The sequence below is a fragment of the Rhea americana genome, unplaced genomic scaffold (assembly GCF_003343005.1).
Source record: "Rhea americana isolate MKP2758 unplaced genomic scaffold, rheAme1 scaffold_21, whole genome shotgun sequence".
NCBI lineage: Eukaryota > Metazoa > Chordata > Aves > Rheiformes > Rheidae > Rhea > Rhea americana.
Window position 1 is genome coordinate 5,559,251 of NW_028186258.1, and position 15,259 is coordinate 5,574,509.

A 15,259-nucleotide genomic window follows, 5' to 3' on the forward strand; every position below is an offset into this window, starting at 1 on the left:
TTCCCCCTCCTGCCGCTCTTCGCCCCGGGCAGACGCGTAGGATCCTTGGGCTGCTGTGCGCTAAAGGCGACCTGGCTTAAGTGTGCCCGTGTCCCCTTCGGCAGGCAGTTCTTTGCGTTCTGACATTTACCTTCCCCAGAAGACTGTAGTGCAGGGCGGGAGCGATGACTGGCTGGTAGGGTGACTGGCATGTGTTGATCAAACCTGTGCATGCACCCAGCCATGGACAATCGCAGAACATAGGCTTACTGCGTCCGAGGTTTCTCTTAGGGCTTTGTTATGTAGTGAAGGAGATTCTTGCACACCTCGAATGTCAGAACAGACAGCCTGGATTTGCTGTTCTGCTCGGTCCTGGTAGGATGGCTTCTGACTCTTTACAGGCTGCAAATGGCCTGCCTGGATCCGTGTCKCTCAGTGAGAGAAAAATATCATACTCTACAGTGTAATGTAGAATTCTGAAGGCATTAGCTTTGTGATAGATAAATTGCAGCTTGCACTATCTTTATACAGTATTGCTTGGAGAGGAGGTCCATATACTGTGTGCCATGGACACAGTTCTGAGTAGGTATGGAAGCCGTGGCCATATTTCATTGTAATATAATGCAAATTCTATTCTAGTAAAAGCCCAGGCTTGACAAAGACCATTTTATATATTTTAAAGGAAGTCAGCAGGATACTACTTTTTTTTTTTTTAAGTTCCATTTCTGCCATGGGCTGTTTAAAAATATTCCCAATAACATTTTTTCCCCAAAGTACTTGCTAGGAAAAACAACTAAGGGCTAAAAGCACCTTATGATATCTTTAACCTGTATAAACAAAGGCAAATACAGCCCTCAGAACCCCCAAAAAGAAATATTATAATTCCATGCTCAGACTATAAAGCGTGTGGTTTATGCTTTCTACAGTATGCTGTTATTGCTACGAAGATATGATGAATGTGAATGAAAATTGCAATGAAACAATTTTTTTGGCTGAGGAATCTTAGTTACCTATCTGTTTTCACCTGAAGCTTTGTTTTGACTGGGGCTGGTCAAAAGCTTTGTTTTGACTAGTTTTGTGAGTACAAGCTAACCAAACCTGTTTGACACTTGCTAGGTTTCTTGCTCAGGACAGGCAGTTTTTAGTGTGTATTGGGTAAAAATGGAACCAGTGCTGTTCTGCCTTTGCTTTTTTTTTCTTGTTTTCTTTCTTTCTTTTCTTTTTTTAAAGAGCAGTATAATCTCTATCCATAAGCACCTTTAAAAAAAAAATAGTGCCCAGACTAGTCTGTATTTGTTTCCCCTTCTATGAGGATCAAAGTTGTTCTCAATATAAGCTGAATTGTTTTCTTCAGTCATGGTGATAATTCTTTGTCTATCATATTAGGAAGGAAGACTCCAAGAAGTAATTGAAAACCTTCTCTCCTTGGAAAAACAAACACGAACAGTAAGTACATTGTGATGAGCAACACTTATGCAGGGTTGTCCTGCATGCACCTTGTTCAGAGRGTCACAGAGTTAAAACAATGAAGAGATTTGGGGTGTCAGTCTTCCTCCTTTGTTTTTTCTTCTATTTAAAAAGAAAATMAGTAAGGCTACATTTAATGTTTTTCTCCCCTTTTGTATAATAGAAGTGTAAGAGATAGAGAACTGCAAGTTGTTTGTTCTGTCACTGATATGCTGTTTGTTTGTTGCAGGCATCTGACATGGTTTCCACATCCCGTATCTTAGTTGCTATAGTGAAAATGTGTTACGAAGCTAAAGACTGGGATGCTCTTAATGAAAATATTATTCTTCTGTCAAAGAGAAGAAGTCAGTTGAAACAGGTGAATATAAGTCTTTTAAGCAAAAAATAAAACTGTATTTGGAGCTATATTATGTATCTGAACTCCCCCTTACATATAGGGGCTCTTCTGACTATCACTTGTTTGAATATGTTGTAATTAGCTTCTGTTAACATTTTTTGGTATGCATGTGATAGCCAGTGATGAAATTAATGTCTGGAATTAATCTCAACCTCAAGTCTGAGCTCCATGTTGTCCAATTTGTCATTCTTGGCAATACAACTGTGACTGTTCTGCTTTCACTGCATACTTAGGTTTTTAGGTAGTAGTTCATYTTTACACTGTTCTATAGTCTGCACTGGAGACATGTGAATAGAAGAATACTAAGTATGAGGCGTACATTGAACAGAGTTGTTGCAATTTATTTTGATGAAATAAGGGATATCCTTTAAATGAGTGTGCTTGCTTTTGAAACTGTCATACTGTGGAATTYCGTTCTGTCTTACAAATCAGCTGACAGGATAGCCTAAAGTGTTTGCCTTTAAAAAGGTACAAACTTTATTTTGCTCAATTATAAGCTGCATGTTTAGTTTGACTTAATTAGAAGTTAGCAATAGGCAATTTTGAAGGCACTATCACTTTAGGAAGAAGAAGGTTACCTCCTTTTTAGTGTGCAGAAACATTAGGATTTTGTATACAAGTAGAATTCGTGCTCTGACTTGCACAAACAATGACTGAAGACTCAGATCGTTTCAGCTATTTTTTTTTCCTTGAAGAAAGCCTTTTTATTCTGAAAATTAACTCAACTGAAGGACATTACATTCTTTATACTTGACTTTTGTATTTCAATACTGTATATTTTAGGAACATCTGGTTGTCATGCTTTTGTTTCAGGTCTCAATAGAAAATACCTGTCTCTAGATATTTTGGAGGCCTTGCGTAATTGCCTCTGTGTTATTTTGTATTAGAGGGGCCTAGTATATAAAATGTATATTCATTCTGTTTTTCTAGAAGTAGGTACTTTGTAATACTTCTAATAACTTTGTCAGTGTTATTAGCAGAAGAACATATTCCAATACTCATGCTTGCCCCTGAAAGATGGTAACTTACTAGCAGGGCCTGTTTAGGGATCTGCAGAGATGAAAAAGCATCAATCAGAAATATTTGTGTCCTACAGAGAAATGCTACTGCACACACTTAAGAGAGGATATATAACTAGGTAGGTCCTATAGCAAACATGAAATTTTACCAGTGTATGTGAAAATCGTGTTGATTAGGCAGAAGAGACGTGCTGCTTTTCAAGGGAGAGCTGTGTGGAATGAACTTCAAGTGTCATTGAAACAACTGAGAAGAAAGAAATGAGAGAACAGCATCACATTTGACTCCTACCTTCACTGCTAGCATTTTAAATGGCTTTATGAGCCAAAGTGATTAGAAATGTCTTGCATGCTTTTTTGAGATAAGTCTCTTTAATTTGATGTTAAATTGTTTAGTACTTGTCCCTGAATTTTATAAATTGAATGCATTTGGAAATGTAAAAATAAAGTTTTTTTTTTCTGTTCTATTATTATGTCAGGCAGTTGCTAAAATGGTCCAGCAATGCTGCACTTACATTGAAGAAATCACAGACCTACCAGTCAAACTACGCTTAATTGACACGTTGCGTATGGTTACAGAAGGAAAAGTAAGATTTTGTTTTAAGACTGAGTGTCTAAAAGGTAGAATAAAAATGTCCACCTTCTTTAAAAGCATAGCTTCCTAACACTATTTTTTAATCTTGTTCAAATACGGGCAAAAGTATATTTCTAAATTAACCTGAGAAGCAAGGCAGTGTATTTTTTTCTAAGAAATATTTTCTGTATTGCGTGAGTAAAGAACTTGCTGAGACATTTGCGATATTTCTGTGWTGTAGATATTTGAAAGTATTATTAGTGTAATTAATACTGCTTTTGAGAATTCTAAAGTGTCATTTATTTTCCACTTGAAGAGATACCTAAARGTATTTTAAATACTTTAATTCATTAGAGATCATCTCTGTCCGTTAGAGAAATGGACAGGTTTAGTTTAATTTCTTCTGCGTTTAGGAAGGTATTAAATATAGATACAGTAACGAGAAGGTGATACCAAAGCATCGTAAGAAGTTAATTACTTTCCAAAATGTTCCATTTACTTAAGAAAAATATTTCTAATTAAACTAAATGTATATTAAAATTATGGCTTTTTTCTGTTCAAACTTAGTCTAGATGGTTAATAATCCAGTATTGTCACGTAATGGCTGGTTAGGAGTGAGTGAAAGAAATGCRAACAATAGTACTCAGCACATATTAGTGTACAGAACAATTGACTAATTCAGAGATTCTGTTTTAGATTAATTTGGTCTAAATATTTCCAGCCTGTCAACTATCCATTATATGGATATACATGGAATTAATTAGTTGTATGTAAAATATTTAAGGTAGTAAAAATATATTGTAGTAGGGTTATGGTCTTAGAGTTTACGCTCTCCTTTAGAATAATCTAATGTTTAAACTACTCCTGATTTTAGATATATGTGGAAATTGAACGTGCTCGCCTGACAAAGACACTTGCAACAATAAAAGAACAAAATGGTGAAGTGAAAGAAGCTGCCTCTATTTTGCAAGAATTGCAGGTAACATGCCATGTAACTCAAAGTTACCTCAGCAATAAACAKTAATACTAATTGCTCTTCAGTCATTGTGGGTTCAGAAACTTGGTCAGGTATGTCTGCAGAAATGTCTGGAATAAGATTAAGTGCTATTAGCAAAAAGGTTATTCARTTTTAACTGCTTTTGTTAGTCTTGTGGTTAAGTTGCATAGACTTATTTCCTTTTTGGAAAATAAATTTCAGTTCTCTAGGTAGTACRGAAAATTTACTGTTAGAGGATTCTTCTGGTGCAAGTGAGGGCTATTATTCGAAATAAAATAATCTTTTCTCTGTTTTTCCCTTGCTCGAGAGTAATTGTTTTCTTTTTTCTTTTTTTCTTTCTTTCTGTTCCTGATTTCCCCTTCTTTTCTCACCTGCTTCTTGTGCAGTTAAGACTTTTCTTATATGTTAAGTAGAGTCTGGTTCATGATGAATTTTTCTACACTCAAACAAGTGGCTAAGAATGGGTAGAAAAGGTTGTTAGGATTGTGATTGTGCTAAGAGAGCATAGCTGTAGAACACATCACTTTTTTTTACCTTTCTTGATACTAAAAATTATCTCCTTTATGTGTCTGCCATATAACAGCAACAGTTATTATATATTAAAAAAATCCAATCAAAGGTAATGAGTTACAACTACTACTACTACWACAACTACTTAGTCTTTTGTCAGATATTTTTTTTTCTTGTATATTAAGTCAGGATATGTATGTATATATACAGAGGGTTTAATTTTATTTGAGTACCTTTTACCTGACCAAAAGCTTTGGATTAAACCCCCMMCCCMWTTTTTTTTGTTGTTGTTGTTTTTTAATGGATCAGGGTACRCTTCCCTATGTGATTTGTCTTTGGTAATGGTAAAATGTTTTGTTCTCATTTTAGGTGGAAACCTATGGTTCAATGGAAAAAAAAGAACGTGTAGAATTTATTTTGGAGCAGATGAGACTCTGTTTAGCTGTAAAAGACTATATTCGGACTCAAATTATCAGCAAAAAAATTAATACCAAATTTTTCCAAGAAGAAAACACAGAAGTAAGTCAGTAGTGGATTCTTCCCTCCCTTTTGATCTGACGTGTCTGAGTGAGTCCAAGTGTATTTGAATCTTATGTTTTTTGGAATCCTGTTGGATTTCGTTTACACGATTTATGTTTCTTATCATTCCAGAAACTAAAGTTAAAATACTATAACTTAATGATACAGCTGGATCAACATGAAGGCTCCTATCTCTCCATCTGTAAGCACTACAGAGCCATTTATGATACTCCATGTATCCAGGCTGAAAGTGAAAAGTGGCAGCAGGTAGAAAAAAACATTAAAAATAAAATGTCTGTGTTTTCATGTGGCAAATATCCTTCTCATTATCAGATTATTTTACAGCAGATTAAATAGGTCATCAGTCTGCTGTTGTTAATTTAAATTTCTTTTCAACAACTATACTAACTGATTGACAGTTAGTTGAAAACGGATATAATAAACTTGGTTTCAAAAGAATATTTATAACATTTTTATTGTGTTGTCTTTGAAATCTTGAGAATGTCTTTTCTGTTTTATGGAAGTGCAGAAATTTGAAACAGCCTGTGTGATTACAGTCTAAGTGGTGCTATTGTATGCAATATTAAAAAAAATGCTGATTTTTATCATTTATTAATGTATAATATTAGTGTTTTAGTTGAGCTGAATCAGTTTAAAGGTATCAATGTGAAGGTTCATTTCTGCAAGATGACTTCATTTTAAACCTAGTTTCTTAATAAGCTTGGCTTAAGCCTTCTATGTTTTAAATTCGTAGTAAGGGCTAATTGAAGCAAGCTCTGAGGGCTGAATTTTGAATTCTTCTGTTTAATTATGGAGATGAAAAACTCACTCTCTTCTTAAACAGGCACTGAAGAGCGTTGTTCTGTATGTTATCCTTTCACCTTACGACAATGAACAATCTGATTTGGTACACAGAATTAGTAGTGATAAAAAGCTAGAAGAAATCCCGAAGTATAAGTAAGTATTGATTCTAATAAACAATTCTTACAGAAAAAAAAAGCATCTCTTGCAGTAGCTGTGCAAGAAATCTGCTTACTTGTCATCTGGGATAAACATCTCGAAATTTAATACTGTTTGAAAAATACTGCAAATTTTTCATTCAAGTTAAAATAAATCAAAATATATGAGTGGGTTTGTAAGAGAAAGATCTGTATTATGTACATGGTCCAAATGAGCTGTCTGCTAATAGGTGTGAAATATTACAGACTATACTTAAAAAGAACAGTGAGTATTCATGGTAGTAAAGTGAAAATATTTTAAATTACTTTTTTTGAGTTTTTTTTCAAGTAAAAATAAGTCCTATTGATATGGGATTGTAAATTAACTTTGTTAAACCATTTACAGAGACCTTCTAAAACTATTTACCACCATGGAATTGATGCGATGGACTGCTCTAGTTGAAGAATACGGGAAAGAATTGAGAGAAGGATCCCTTGACAGTCCTGCAACAGATGTGTTTGGCTGTACAGAGGAAGGTGAAAAGCGATGGAAAGATTTAAAGAACAGAGTTGTGGAACATGTAAGTATAGCTAGTTCTTTAAGCATTAATCATGTATTCTGTGCCTCAAATAAAAAATACTTTTGGATACCGTTTTTTAGTTATAAATAGAAACAAATTAAGGAAAGCAGCAGATAAGTTACTTTTTGTATTATACTATAATTTTATTTTCTCATTTATATTATAGATGTGTATCTGCACAGTTGCCAGGAAAAAAAAATACTGTCTACTTTAGTTGTGAGATTTAATACTCAGATTTCAATAGGGCAGGAACTTTTAAGTCTTGTTTTATATAAAATTATTAAGTAATAAAATCAACTACTAATTATTAATTTCATGTGCACAGACTATTACACCTTTTGCAAGGAGAAGGACTGTCTGTCCACAACATTTTACTGCTCTTTTATGCACCTTATGCTGGATTGCTGGTAGAGCATTACAACTCCTAATCTGCCTTTAACATTGACTTTTATATTTTTGCATCCTGCTTCAGTTATTTTTTGCACATAACCCTCTATTCTGAATGCTTCTATTCCAGAATATTAGAATAATGGCTAAATACTATACTAGAATTACAATGAAGAGAATGGCACAGCTCCTGGACCTGTCTGTTGATGTAAGTGTTGCCTTGCTTATCCTTCTTTTATAAAGGGAGTGGAAGTGTGTGTGTGTGTGTGTGTGTGTGTGTGTGTGTGTGTGTGTGTGTGTGTGTGTGTGGCAAAAATCTAAGTATTCAGCAGAGTAACTTTCTCTTTTTATTTGAATTTGTTGGCAGTCTTTTAGCTTAAAAAGCTCTGTAAACGGTGCCATAGATCAGGATAGCCTTGTGTTAGAAAATGCAGAAAGATACAGCATTGTACTAGAAAGACACTTAGTACAAAAATCTCAGGATTTACACTTTGTGTGTATGAATGTTCATGGATATAGTATTTGCCTTTGTATTTGTGTCTGTTTTTGTATTATCCTTGCAGTGCCCTGGCATCATCCTTAGTCCGTTCCCCTCTTTGTGGTACCACAGTGCTTTTCATCTCTTACTGTGAAGGATAAAGTGTGCTGTAGTGATAGATGGGGAGCAGTAACAGAACTTCAGTTTGTTGGGTTCTTTTTTTGAGAAGCAGTAGTGCAAAATCTGGGGAGTAATAGTATCTTAATCTGAATATTTGTTACTTTGCCTCTAGTATTCAGTATAAAGGCCTGAGTTTATTTGCTTGCTTTTATGAGAGTTAGAAAACRGTTTTTTGATCCAAACAGAACTCAGTAGCATGGTAAGTGTGCATGTAGGTAAAAGATGATGCTAAAAATTTGTTTAGATTGAAGGTCATATCTGAATGCTGGAGCTTCTTGTGTATTCTAGTGTTAAAAAGCTCTTATGAATGGGTGATTAAAACTGACTGAAGATAAGGAGTTTCTTATCTTTAGATGTCCATATTTATAGTTGGTTGCACTCAGGGAGCATTGGCTGGTATTGTTTTTCTGCCATCCCCTTTTGTGTTTTAAAGACCTTTCCAAAAAGACTCTCTTTTTTTCATGTCATCTTCATATTTCATGTACAAATGAGAAAATTCACCCTAATGTCTTTTAATTAAATTTGCTCCTTGACACAAGCTCAGAATTCTTTGACAGTGATCAGTAGTCCGCATGGATATTTGTCTTGTTTATTGGAAGGCGTATTCTGATGTCTGTGTAGCCAAGCACTGAAAAGTCTAAAAGACTGTTGGTGTAGTATATTAAACTTCTAATTTCATAAAAGATAATCAGATATAATTCAAATGAAAAAATGTTTTTGAATAGATGGTACTAGCAGCTTGCAGTGTCGTGTATTATTAAAGTATCGTGCRCTTTTTGTAAATACAGTATTACTACTGCTGTATTTCTGTAAAGTATAAATAAAACCTTGTTTGCTATGCCGTAATGCTGTTTGGAAGGAATTTTGATGCTTTGGTTGCTGAAAATGCTGTTGTCTTGACTTAGTGCTATTTATCTTTGCAGGAATCGGAGGAGTTTCTGTCCAGCCTAGTAGTTAATAAGACCATCTTTGCTAAAGTAGACAGGCTGGCAGGAATTATCAATTTTCAGAGGCCTAAGGACCCAAACAATATACTCAATGACTGGTCTCACAAGCTCAACTCACTGATGGCCCTAGTTAACAAAACCACACATCTCATTGCCAAAGAGGAGATGATACATAACCTTCAGTAATGTGCCTCAATAATCTCCATGCTTTTAAAGAAGGCATTAAATCCTCATAATAGAGACTATTATTACAGTGTGTATATGGTTTGTTTTCTCCCTATCAAGCCTTCCTGGACTAAAATTTAGAACATAATTCTTAAATTCCTGTTGACAACTAAGTCAACAATTAAGTTGATTATTCATTCAGTTGTTAAGACATTTTTGCTACATTGGTGAAAGAACATAATAAAACTGTATTGCCTGTGTAATAGAGTAGTCTTGTGATTTATTCTTTTCCCATGTACACCTTCATCTGTCTAACAAATAATTCTGTGGTTATTTTATTCCAGGAATATTTTTTGAGGCTGTGATTGAAAGGACATACTGTAAATAAAATACAAGCCTAGGGTTTTACAGTAGCTTGCATTGAGGTAATTTATGATTATATTTATTTTAATGTTATGTCAAAGGTGCTGTTTAAACAAAATTTTGGATGTTTGCATCTGGGAATAATACTTCTTGTGCTTTGGGATTATGCATAGACTTTATTAACTCTGAGTTGGCTGAAATCTACCTGAATCTTGTCTGCTTGGTGCAGGTCACTAGTTTTCACTGTTCTGTCATTCCAGTTTGTAATGCTACAATAGCAATTATGCAATTAACTAAGTACTAAAATCTGCTGCTTCTCATATTTGTGTGTATTGTATTCAGACAGGAAGATACTCATCCATTTGCTTTAGCCTACTCATAAACGAAGGAAGGTTTGGATTTTCCCCCATCCCATTCCTCTGTTTTTTTTTTTTTTTTGATACAAGTAAAATAGTAGCCTGAATAGTACGGTAAGTGCAGGAATGAATTTTTAATGCTGGCTATAACCGACTATTCTGTTCATAATTGAATGAGTATAGAGTATAATTGTAAAAGGTATATTAAGATGTATATGAGCCCTATCTCTTTAAAAGCACACTGAACTTAATTCAGGCTAACATTTCTAGCCTGGATAATTATCATATGAATACACAGCAAGCCAGGAAACTTTAGACAGTGATTTTGAGGAGRGAAGTCTGTGAAGGGACAGGAAAAGATCCAAGTGTTCCAAGCAGTAATTTGCATTTGAAATGTAGACTTTGGACATAGCTTAAGGGAAACTTGGGAATGWCATTTCAGAAGAAAGTAACTTTATCAAGCCATTCCAAGCCAGTTCACTGYATTTAAATAAAAGAAAAATGGAAAGCCAAACTTTCAGTGAGGGAAGGGAGAGCAGACTGTTTAGGATGCATAGAATGCTTACCTTCCAGCTTCTTAAATTGCATTATAATCCCAGTTGTCTGAGTGTTGTGTAAAGGCTTGAACTACAGCYATTTCTGAGGCGGGGGCATACTAGTATTCACAAGGCTGGCCTTAGCATAAGCAAAGCTGCTTGGCTGCCCCGAGGATAATGAACAAAGCAACTTATTTTGGTTTTAATTTTGTTAGCAGCAAAATATAATCTTCTGGAAACAGAAGGAAGAGGTATAAGAAGTGGAAACAATGGGGCATAAAGGGGAGTGGGAATTTGTATCTCCTTCCTTCTCTTTAGCAAATCTGGTCTTACTGTAGGGTCTGGAATCTACAGTCCCRAGCATCTTAATTTGTGAGCTGTGTGACTGTTCTACCAGGTAGATGAGAGATACTGGACCTTGTTTTCCCAGYCAACGGTCTTTTCCTCTTATCCTACAAAGGAGTGGTTCTGTGGCTTCTACTTTCTGGGGTTCGTGATGATCTACTCCCTCTCTGGCCCAGCTATATCTCTTCCTGCCACCTTTGTGGTGGTTAGGACATGAGCTTGTTAGAGGGATGATGTGGTTTCTATCCCTTTTAGCAAGTGAGGGGGGCAACTCTGGCTGCTTTTGGTGGTCACCTACTTTGCATGTGCCTAAAGCTGATCTTGACTGTGTCTTACTTATATGTCTTTCTTAACCTTATGTGTCTARTGTAGTATCAATCATACTGTTATGTGTATAGTGTAGTGTCAATCATATCAGCCTGACCTTGGTTTAAATAAAGAACTTCTCTTTGCAATCTGGTGCCTTTCACATCAACCAGATGAACAAGCTTTTGSCCTTTTGCTTCAAAATAGGTTTTTGTCTTCACTGAAATCACCTTGTACCACCTTTTGGTTTGACAACATACTGCCCAAGGTGAACTCCCTACCTAACCCTATCCTCCAAGTAACATGAGAGACACCCATCATGTACCCTGCACTCAAGGCCAGAAGCAAGAATCCTTCAGGGTTTGGCTCCCTACACGTCAAAAACTTGAAAAAGAGGAGTTTTAAAATGTATAGAAGCATGCACTTATCTCAAGTGAGTAGAAAATAGGAATCTATTCACTTAGCCTGGAGCTTTTTTTATTATTATTTATTGGTAGGCYATTATTGTATCAAATGGAAATGAAAAGAGTGTATCTTGAGTCTCCTTGGAAAGGGTTGCTACATTCAAATTGCTAGGAAAAAGAAAAGCAGTAAATTTTTGGTGCTAGTCATCTGAAGAATGCAGATGTATGTTACATATAACTCCTTAATGAACRATTTAAAGGTCAACGTAAAGGCATGCTGGCTTTTGAAAAAAAAAAATGCTGAGATTGATGATCTTTGATCTTGACAATGTGGGATCAATCCATCACATTAGGCATTACAAAGTTCAGACTATCTCCTCAGTATACCCTCAATATCCCTTTAGTGCTGTGTGCTTCTCAACACGTTTTGTGGATCAAAGGGAGAATGAACAAGCATTAGTTTGAATATCATTTACACTAGAAATTGCACGTGTTTAAAGAATCCACGTTCAAGAAATTTTATGCTTGGATAATTATGAAACAAGATTAAAGTTGAGATCATCTGTTCATCACACTGGAGTAATTCCAGAAAAATTTCCAGAAAATTCATTTTCATGATGGAAAATTAAAACTTGCTACTTGTAAATCTAATCATCAGACATCAATGGCTGCCTAGAAACAGTTTGCTTTATTGTTTAGTAAGACTAAGATTACTGTTGCTATCTAACCTCAGGTCTACCACTGATTTGTTTGTGGCAGTGGGTAAACCACTTAACTTCTGCTAGTTTCCCATGATTTCTTCTTCTAAGGGAGTTCAAAAAAAAAAAAAAAAAAAAGATCCAGTGTCCTCTTAAGAAAATAAAAACATTGCTTCTGTTACTGCAGTCAGCCTGGAGCTTCTACTGAGAAAGGCCTCCTGTTKTTTCATTTCTCAGAGGTGAAAGCATCTGAAGGTGCCTGTTGGGATGCTCGGCTGCAGGGTTAGGGAGGCTACTCAGTGCTGACAGTAGTATATTACATGCTCGTTACTTATGTGTTTATTGTAAGTAAGACATCACGATTGGAGCTGATTGAAAATTGGAATTTCTGTATTGGAATTCAAGAAATGCCAAGGTTTCCAAAAACATAAGTGAGCTTTATCATAGAATGGAGAATGGCTTTTCTAAATTTCCTAGGGAAGCAAAGTCTGGAGAAGAAGAAGAAAAGCAGGAGTGTAAATTTGGAATAATTAAACCAGTTTTGTTTTGAAATCGTAGAAACCAAACTAAAGCTGTGATCTCAAGTGTGCAACTCATGGGTGAGCCAGGACTCCAGGGCTTTTTGGCTACTGGCTCTCCATTAGCCCTGAAGCAAGTGAATGTTTTTAATTTCCCAACTCTTCGAGAATCTGTGCCACACCTTTCCAAGCCGCTCAGATCTTAGCCTCATGGCAGGGAGCCTAGTAGCCTGAGTGGCCCGAGGTTTTTAAACTCCTGCTTTTTTGGCAAGGATCCTAGATGCTCCAAGGACTTTGGCATGGCTCCTAGCTTCACAAGAAAGGGAGAAGCCCTGTGAGCAATCAAGATTTACAGAATCCTGATTTAGGGGTAGGAAGCCTGGATGTGTTAGTACCTTCTGTACAGGGCTTCCTTGAAGTTACAGTTCCTGGGAGGTTGGGCTTTCTTTATTTCCAGCAGGAAACTGGAGCTCTCAGGTCTGAAAAGATTTTGGATTTTTTAAAAAATTTTAAAATAGAATTGGACTTGGTTATCTATATTAAATCAGATTGCTACATTGGTTGGAATTTTTTTTAATCTTAGTGCTATAGTTAGAAATATCATCCTTGGACTTTTGAGAAGATGAGTCCTGTCAAGTCTCATGATGTTGAGCAGAGATTGTTTTTATCCCTTTCTTGCACCTCCCCATGGTGACTTAGGCATTTCTTGCATTTGCAACATTATGTTGTTGCTTTTCTACTCACAGACTCTGTGTCACTGGATGTTCCTGGTCTGCTCATGTAGAAGAAATGCAAGGACAGTATGTTACAACATAAAAACCCAGTGCGAAACCCCACGTTCCTCAGCAGAAGCCTAGTAGTGTGAGTTCCTCTCTTGTAATGAAATCCAGTTTGTGAGCAGAGCACGTAGGGATTCCAGGAACTTAAAGTTTGGACAATTCCAAAAATGCAAACAAGTTATAGACAGATAAGACATCTGTTTCTGTGCTTAGGCCCCACTGAGTGAAGGCCTGGTTTCTCAAGTTGGCCTGTAGAGTTGTGAATGATGTGTTTGACTGCAGAGGTCTGAAGCTGGAACAGCAGCTGCCAGGATGGGTGATAATACCCATCAAGGACAGAAAGAAAAAGATATGTCCCTTGGAGTCACTCCCACAGTAGCAGCTAATGTTATAAGCTTAATTCCTTAAATTATCCTTTAATATTATATTGAAACATGTCAGTAAAAGTCACAAGAAGAATCTTTCCTCCCATATAGTGTTTAACTGGATGCTAGTGGCATACTGTCTTCTGTACTATTATAGTAGCAGTGCCTCTGAAACAAATCTTAAGTTATATTTAGGCTCTTTGGATTTGAGATCTCACCCATAGCCAGTTGCTATGTGATTTGTACTTTGAGCAGAATTTCCAAGGTTAATGAGTGTTTGGATCCCAGATTTGTTCTGGCCCAGCAGTTTTCATCTTTCCGTCTTTCCACAGTCAAGACGACTGTGAAAGAGGTTGGATGGGGCAGCACATAGAAACAACACTTTTCTTAGCACTGAATAAATAAAGGAATTCTTCATTCACACACATACAAAACTTCCATTTAAAATATTCCAAGAAATATTTATTAGTAATTTTGTATTTATAATTATTGTACTTATTTGTAAATATTGTATTTATTAGTAATACTCACTAGGAACCAAACACAACTCACTCCCAAAATAAATGTAAAGCTGAATTAAAAAGTGGATTGACTTAAGTCTGGAGCTGCAGATGCGAAGGGTTTCTTTATTTCCTTCTGCATTTACATTTTTGCAAGGCTCTCTTTATAAATATATTACTGATGAAAATTGAAAATATTCTTGGGCACAAGTATCTTCTTGTAGTGGCAATGCATCAGAGGCTCAGCTGGTGTTTCTTCTTCAAAGACTTAAGATGCATTAAATGTAAATTTAAAAACAAATGTCTTTAGGAAAATCCAGTAAGAAAATGATCTGAATTTTAGTTAAAGTCGAAGGCAATTTTAACACATTGGCATCTTGTTTTGCTGATAGATTTATTAAGAAGCTGAAATAAGCTGCTTTCTCCCGTTCTCTCTAGTCAACACTCGCTSTAGAGGGTGAGGGCCGCCCGGGGGGCAGCAGAGCCTGTAGCTCCTTGAAGCAGCCCGTTTGCAAAGCAGAGCAGGTATTAAAAACTGATCGCCAAACATTTTGAAAACACTGCTAACCGGGAAGACTACTCCGTGAAAATGAAAACGTTATGCAAAGCATTTTCTGGGATGCACACGCAGCCAGAAGCRCGTTACCGACTCGTCTTCAGCAAAAGCGGACGGTGAAGGGAGCTTTTGAAACATAATGTACAACATCAGGCGTTTTATCACCTCGCAGCAATTGTCTATTTACCCAGTTTTAAAATACTTTTTCTTAAGGACAATAATTTTTTTAAAAAATACAATAGTCGCAAAAGGGAGGAAAACGACCCCCCCCCCCCAATTTCCGCACAGGTGGGCTTTCATCTCGCACCTTACCAGCTAAAGCCTCGAGAGGTGCGAGCACCTACGGCCCGTTTCTGAGGAGGAAAAAGCCAATTCGGGGCGAGGGAGGAGGACCCCCC

At 36.3% G+C, this 15,259-nt stretch overlaps 1 protein-coding gene across 1 annotated transcript; it reads left to right on the top strand.

Annotated features, from left to right (window-relative positions):
* Positions 1-1,368: 1,368 nt before the first annotated feature.
* Positions 1,369-9,398, top strand: PSMD12 (proteasome 26S subunit, non-ATPase 12). Its single transcript, XM_085304710.1, has 10 exons — positions 1,369-1,425; positions 1,676-1,804; positions 3,339-3,446; positions 4,308-4,412; positions 5,310-5,459; positions 5,592-5,726; positions 6,304-6,416; positions 6,804-6,978; positions 7,496-7,573; positions 8,947-9,398. The coding sequence occupies exons 2-10, from the start codon at positions 1,685-1,687 to the stop codon at positions 9,154-9,156; spliced, it is 1,194 nt and encodes a 397-aa protein (XP_085160836.1). The 5' UTR covers positions 1,369-1,425; positions 1,676-1,684; the 3' UTR covers positions 9,157-9,398.
* The last annotated feature ends 5,861 nt before the right edge of the window (positions 9,399-15,259 follow it).

Bases quoted from the DNA above. Each gene is read 5' to 3' on its own strand.
- PSMD12 (XM_085304710.1), top strand. From the start codon at position 1,685: ATGGTTTCCACATCCCGTATCTTAGTTGCTATAGTGAAAATGTGTTAC. The intron at 3,447-4,307 runs GTAAGATTTTGT...TCCTGATTTTAG, and splicing joins GTATGGTTACAGAAGGAAAA to ATATATGTGGAAATTGAACG. The intron at 5,727-6,303 runs GTAGAAAAAAAC...CTTCTTAAACAG, and splicing joins AAAGTGAAAAGTGGCAGCAG to GCACTGAAGAGCGTTGTTCT.